The sequence below is a fragment of the Chlorella variabilis genome, assembly GCF_000147415.1.
Source record: "Chlorella variabilis unplaced genomic scaffold CHLNCscaffold_1, whole genome shotgun sequence".
NCBI lineage: Eukaryota > Viridiplantae > Chlorophyta > Trebouxiophyceae > Chlorellales > Chlorellaceae > Chlorella > Chlorella variabilis.
Window position 1 is genome coordinate 2,851,428 of NW_005435087.1, and position 6,740 is coordinate 2,858,167.

Consider the following 6,740-nt stretch of genomic DNA (forward strand, 5'->3'; position numbering starts at 1 on the left):
GTTGCGTTTCTCCCCAATGCGCCATGCCACTTTGCCAGTCATACACACGTTTCGATGCGTGCCCTGTCAGCTGCTTGCGTTGCATGTCGCCTTGCTCCACCCCTGTTTTATTGCTTTCTCTGCTTTCGCCCGGTTCCCGTCCCGTTTCGGCGGGGAGTCTATGTTGCAAGCTAGTTCTTGCTTTACCAGACTTTAAGCCCACACAAGCAAGCCGCAGCTCGGCAGCACGGGGGCGTCGCAGCGTGCCGCCGCCGCCGCGCTGCCCCCCGGGCACGGCGGCGGCGGCGGCAGCAAGCTTGGGCCCAAACGCCGTGCCGCCGAGTCCCGTGGCTGTGACCGTAGACCGTGGGCCGGAAACTGCGGCCGCAGCTCGGCGGCACGTGGTTCTGGTCAAATCGCCAAGCGTGCAGCAGCGCCGAACCACGCTTCCCGGCCTCGGCGCATGCCTTCAGGGGCCCCCTATCGCTGGGCACACCCCTCCAACACCGAACATGCGCCCGGGGGGGAGGGCGGCCCGGGCTGCCCAGGCCAAAGTGGGCCGCCCTCGAGCAAGAGGCGGCCGGTCTGTGTGCTGAATGAATGAATTAATGAATGAATCATCATCCAGCCGCTGTCGCTCGTGGTGCCCCCTCGTCAGGCGTTTGCATATGGGCAGGGAGCGCGCCCTATGGGCTATAAGCTAGCTAGACCATCGCCCATCCGGCATGAGTAAGCTTAAGCTCGAGCGGTCAGATGGTACCCTAGCTGCACGTTGCGGGCCGGATTGGGCGGGGGCAGGAGAGCTGTTGGAGGCGCAGAGAACTGACAGAGACGGACAGAGTGGAGGGTTGGTTGGGGGCTGGAGGAGCATATGCTGGCCGCAAAGCGCCGGCGGTTTCCCCACAGTGGCTACGGGCTCACGGAGGCGAGGGCCCAGCGGTAGCGGCCCCGCCACAATTTCCCCCACGCCATGCAACCGTGCTTGCCGCCACCGCCATTACCCGCCAGGAGACCCTGGGACGATGTTGGCAGGGGCGGTGTCGCTGAAGCTGCAGGATTTAGCTGCGGGGGGACGGGAATGGCCTCGGGTCCAGTCGACGTTAGCTCACAGTCGCATCAAACTGTGGTTCTGGCGGGGCCTTGCTGCCCTTCCTGCAGCAATCAAAAGAAGAAGAAGAAGAAGAAGAAGAAGAAGAAGAAGAAGAAGAAGAAGAAGAAGAAGAGAATACGCGGGACGCGTGCTTTGTACTTCGGCCGTACTGGGAGGAAACGGGGTTTCAAGCCCCTGGCTCCCGTGCGTACAAACGAGGGGGAACAGAGGTGCAGGCCAGCCCGGATCGATCCGCCGCCGCCTCGTGGCCGCGCGGGCAGCACAAGGCGCTGTACAGCCGCCTGGCAATACGGCGAGCGAGAACGCACCCTACGGTACTCGTTTTTTCATGCTTCCAAGACTGCAGGACAGGATGAACTGCTGTGCGCAGTGTTGCAAGCGCGGGGTTGCTTAGTGCGGTACCCAGGAACCGAGGCTCCTGCGGCAGCCGCTGTGCGCTGCGGGTGCCGCCGGCGGGGCGATTCTGCGCTTGAAGCCATCGCCTAGCTCACGACAGAGTGCGTTGTATCATGGCAAGCAGAAGCGCTTACAGATAGTGACAGGGCTAGCACCTCCTGTAGCCTCCTGTAGCACCTCCTGTAGCCTGTACGACCTGGAGGAGGAGCTGATGGCGGCGGCGCGGCGTGGCGAGCAGCTCGACCTCCCCAGCTTCCTCGGCAGCGGCGGCGCCGCGGTGCCGCCGCTGCTGTACGCCGACGACATGGTCCTGCTGGCCACCTCAGCGGCCGGGCTGCAGCGGCAGCTAAACCTGCTCCAGCAGTACTGCCGGCAGTGGGGCCTCACTGTCAACATCGACAAGACCAAGCTCATGCTGCTCAGTGGGCGGCGGACCCAGCACGCGGCGCAGCAGACAGCAGAGGCAGCAGGCCTCACCTTCGCCGGCCAGCAGCTGGCGGCAGTCACCAGCTTCAAGTATCTCGGCATCGCCTTTCACTCCAGCACCTGCCTGGCAGGGGCAGCAGCGCCAGCCCGGGCGCAGCTGGCGCGCCTGGCTATGCACAACTGCCGGACCCGCTGCGCAGAGGTGGGCATCGAGGCGGCGCCCGTCCAGCTGCGGCTTTTCGGCACCATGGTGGACTCGGTGCTGTCCCATGGTGCTGAGGTGTGGGGCGTTTCTGTTTACAATCTGCAGCTTTTTTCTGTTTACAATCTGCATCATTGCCGGGTGAGTGGGGCTTACACGGATTTCTGCTACTATAGATCCGGCCGTATTGTCTCTGCTGATTAAAACAAGCGGAGACGTGCGCCGGCCAGCCAGCGGGGCGGCCACATGGCGCCGACTGCGCCGCCTCAAAGCCACGGCTTGGAGCATTTCTATCGCTCTAGTTGGCTTCTGAGATCCATAATCCTGGCAGAAACTGGACACAGCGGAGCTGAATGTGGTGGGAGGCTTGTGCTCTCCTCGCTCCGCCTCGCCCTTTCGCGTAGCTCCCTTAGCCAATCGCAGCAGAGTGCCTGGAACCTTAAACCAGCGGCCGATGGCATCGCGCCTGGCGCTCACACCTGGCGCTGCCCACGCCCGCCGGCGCCCAGCGGCAGAGCAGCGGCGCGCCGCAGCCCGCCAGCGCCTGGCTGTGCAGGCGGGCACGCGCACATTCGAAGCACGTGCTGCGCGGCCTGCTGTTGGCTGTACTGGTTGCTTTGACTGTTCAGGCGTATGGGGCAGGGGTGGGGACAACACGTTTCCCACGTGCAGCAGCTCGCCCCTCCCGCCAGGCACCCAGCCGCGCACGCCACCCATCCAACCACATCGCCCCCGCCGCCTGCCCACGCCGTGCAGCTGGGCGGCGGCGTGGTCGCGGTGGCGCCCACGCGGCGGCGGCCGAAGGGCGTCGTCCACTTCCTCGGCGGCGCGTTTGTGGCGGCGGTGCCACACCTCACCTACCCCCTCCTGCTGGAGCGGCTAGCGGACGGCGGTTACACCTGCATCGCCACTCCCTACCCCGTCACCTTCCAGCACGTGGAATGCGCCCACGCTGTGCACGCCGCGTTCGAGGGCGCGCTGGCGCAGCTGCGCGGTGGCGGCGGCAGTGGCGGCGGCGGTGGCGGCGCGCTGGCATCGTGGGCCGCGCCCCGCGACGCGCCCGTGCACGGCGTGGGCCACAGCAACGGCGCCCTGCTGCACCTGCTGGTGGGCTCCGTGTGCCTGCCTGCCGCCCCCGCAGCGGCTGGCGCCAACGGCAGTGCATCTATCAACGGTAGCGCCGCCGACGGCAGCACCGGGGGCGACCAGGGCCGGCCCGGGCGCGCCAGCAACATTCTGATCAGCTACAACAACCTGCAAGTGGCGGAGGCGGTGCCCGTGCCGCTGGGTGTGCTGCAGCCCGCGGTGCAGCAGCTGAGGGGGAGGGGGCGGCTGGCGGCCACGGCGCGGCAGGGGCTGGCGCAGGCGGCGGGCGCCGTGGGGCAGCTGCTGGCGCTCGCCGAAAGCGCGGCGGGCGGGGCGAGCCCGTGGCAGCAGCAGCTGCAGCGGCAGCGGCAGCTCCTGGGCAGCCTGCAGCAGTGGGACCCTGCACTCATCCAGCTGGGATCAGTTTTTGATGAGGTGCGTTGCCGCCTTGGATGGACGCCGTGTGTGCAGATCTTGCCTCTGCCTGCCACGAGCCAGCAGGCTGGCAGGCACGGTGCCGCCCTCCTCTGCCCCGCCAGCCCTGCCTCGCCGTGCCCGCGCTGGACCCAGCCTGCTCCCCCTCTACCTGCTCTCCCTCTGGCCGCTGCAGGTGGGGGATGGCTTCCAGGACTTCAGGCCCAGCCCCATCGAGGCGCGCCAGCTCATCGCCAGCCGCTACAGCGTGCCCAGCACGCTGCTCATCCAGTTTTCGGACGACTCAACTGATGAGAGCCCCGAAGCGGAGGCGTTCCTGGCGAGCGGCCGTCGGGCCGTGCGCCGCCTAGTGCTGCCCGGCACCCACGTCACGCCGTGCGGCGACCAGCTGGGCCCGCGCATTCCGCCCGGTGGCCGCTTCGGCCCCGCAGACGCCCTGGCTATGGCGGCGGCAGCGGCGCTGCAGGCAGACACGCACCGCCTGGCAGACAGGGTGCTGGAGCACCTGGACTCCCAGTCGTGAGCGGGGCTGCCGCGGCGGCTGTGTGTGCAGCTTGTGTGTACCATCATCGGCAGCAGGCTGCCTGCTGCAGCCTCACGTATCTGCCAGCCCGTCCGTCAGTGCTGCTCAAAACGAGCCTCTCATCCATTCTTTGGGGCCACCTGGGGCCCGTCCTGCTTCTCAGAAATTCGTTCTGCTTCTCAGAAATTCAGAGTACTTGTGGGTTCTGTAAATTCGGCTCCAGCCTTAGTGGCTGCATTGGGCCACCCAGTTGGCGGGCGCCGGCGCTGTGCCGCGCTGAGCATCGCTGTCATGGCATCCGCACATCAGGTGATCCCGGCCCGGTGCAGCCCAGGCTCCAATTTCCTCCCTTTGCTGCTTCGGCCTTCCTGTGGGCGGCCGTGGGCCCACTTTGGGGAAGGAGCCTTATGCTCGATCGCCCTCCACGCAGCACTGCTGTAGCTCAGCTGGACCTGGGATGGGCCACTCGCTGCCGGCGCGGGCGGGCGCCGAGGTGCTGGGCTCGCTGATGACGTATTGCCTGGCGGTGGGCGGCGTCGCCAACGCCCTGCTACCGCGCACCAAGGGCGAGGGTGCGTTGCCTACCGCACACAGCACCTCATGGCCTGCCCAGCTGTCCAAGGGGATCCGTGCGCCTGTTCCTAAAGCTTGGGGCTTGGCAGGTGCAGCCCGCAAGCTGGCACCGACGGGCTGGCGGTGACCGAGCTGCTTCCTGCGCCCCGCCGTGCCGCGCGCCCGTCTTGTGCAGGCATGGGTTTGCTGGCCATAGCGCTCGGCGTGGGGCTGGGGGTCGGCCTCCCCATCGCCATGTTCTTCCGGGTGAGGAGGGAAGGCAGGGGCAAGGCACACGGTAGCGCCCTCGTGGCGCGCATGCCAGCACCGCTGGTAGCAGAGGCAGCTAGCTGAGCTCCGCCTGTCTCAGGCAGGCCGGCCTGGCCCATGTTTTTGCCCGCGTGTAAAGTGCAATGCATGTGTGGTACTGTTCACAGGTCAGCGCGTACTTCAACCCGGGCATCCTGCTGGCCGAAGCGGTACGGGGCAGGGTGGGCGGTACCGGCGACTTCTTCGCGCTGCTGGGCGCGGAGCTGCTGGGCTACTTCAGCGGTGAGAGAGAAGAGGCGGGCTGCTGCGCAGTGGGGAGGAGGGAGCCACCAGGCAGCGGCTGTGCTGCTGCCGCCAAGCGCCGCCCTGTCGCCGCTCGCTGCCTGGCCACGCTCCCTACCTGCCCTCACCGGCGGCCACCGCGCTGCCCCTGATCTGATTGATTATACAAGCTAACCGCACCCATGGCCTACACAAACACATATTTCAGGGGCATGGGTGCTGTACGTCTTCTACCTCCCCCACTTCAATGCGGCGGTACAGCTGCCAGCCGCCGACGAAGTCGACCGCCTGCTGCGCGACCCCGCCATGCTCAAGTGCGTTTCCAGCGGTACCGGGGTGCCCGGGGGGCTGGCCAGCGGCTTGGTGGTGGCAGTGGTGGCGGTGGCGGCACGTGCGTGTGCGTGTGCTGGTGTGCATGTGTTGGCGTGCGTGTGTGTGTTCATCTGTGTGGGTCTGTAGGGCTGGCAGAGGCCGGAAGGCTGGGGGCAGCACCCGGCAGGAGGAGAGGCGGGCCCCGGGTGGGGACTGCCCGCCGCCGCCTGCCACCCGCCGCCACTGCCACACATGCGCACGCCCATGACACACGCTCGCCGCCGGGCCTCGCCTGCCCCTGCAGCGGTACCGCCCTTATGAATGCCAGCTACAACCTGGGCGCGCCCTTTGTGACCACCCAGCACTCGTTCTGGCGGTTTGCCCTCAACGACCTTAAGAAGGAGCTCGGCAAGGCGGCCGGCGCGCGCAAGGTGGCAGGTGCGGCGCGCCCATTCGGCGGCTTTTCCCGCCATTGTATTGCTGTTTGTTGGTGGCATGGCGCTGCTGCTGCTGGTGTGTCAGGGCCTGGCGCACGTGTTGGCTGTGGCTGAAGATGGGGCTGGCCGATTGCCTTTGATATGTACTTCTTCTTTTCATTGTACAGCGGTTGGTGCCAGGACTTGGGATTAAGGTGGGGCTGGCATGTCGCTTACCTGCCTGCCTGCCTGCCTGCCTGCCTGCCCGCCTGCAGACCCCTTCCGCACCTGCCCCGAGGACATGAAGCAGGCCTGCGAGACTGGAGAGGAGGCTGGGGCAGCGGAAGGCGACACGTGCGGCTACTCGCAGCCCGTCAGGCGGCGCAAGGCAGCTCAAAATGGCGGCGGCGGCGGGGCTGTGCGCGACGCCAGCGCGGCTGCCGAGGCGGGGGCGCACGCCGGCGGCGGCGGCAGCCCCAGCAGCAGCAGCAGCGAGGCGGCGGCAGAGAAGGAGGAGGAGGGAGGGCCGGAGACGGGAGCGGCCCCGACGTATGCTCAGCGCCTGTGGGCAGAAGGCGGCGGCGGCGGCGGCGGCGGCGGAGGAGGAGAGGCGGTGAGGCGCGGCCACCTGGCGGCCACGCTGTGCAAGGCTAGGCAGGACATTCTTCTGTCGGTCTTTGTCACCCGCCCCGCCGTCTGGTCACCTTACTTCAACCTCCTACAGGCACGCCGCCGCCGCCGCCGCCGCTG

General features: G+C 67.4%; 1 protein-coding gene across 1 annotated transcript; it reads left to right on the plus strand.

Moving 5' to 3' along the window:
• Nucleotides 1–2,425: 2,425 nt before the first annotated feature.
• CHLNCDRAFT_29389 (hypothetical protein) lies at nt 2,426–4,386 on the plus strand. Its single transcript, XM_005851898.1, has 3 exons — nt 2,426–3,230; nt 3,324–3,392; nt 3,811–4,386. Exons 1-3 carry the CDS (start codon nt 2,748–2,750, stop codon nt 4,156–4,158), a joined length of 900 nt encoding a protein of 299 aa, XP_005851960.1. The 5' UTR covers nt 2,426–2,747; the 3' UTR covers nt 4,159–4,386.
• Nucleotides 4,387–6,740: the final 2,354 nt, after the last annotated feature.

Coding starts and splice junctions, on each gene's coding strand:
- CHLNCDRAFT_29389 (XM_005851898.1), top strand. CDS start 2,748: ATGGGGCAGGGGTGGGGACAACACGTTTCCCACGTGCAGCAGCTCGCC. Junction 3,231..3,323: donor TGCACCTGCTGGTGGGCTCC/GTGTGCCTGCCT, acceptor GGGGGCGACCAG/GGCCGGCCCGGGCGCGCCAG. Junction 3,393..3,810: donor AAGTGGCGGAGGCGGTGCCC/GTGCCGCTGGGT, acceptor TGGCCGCTGCAG/GTGGGGGATGGCTTCCAGGA.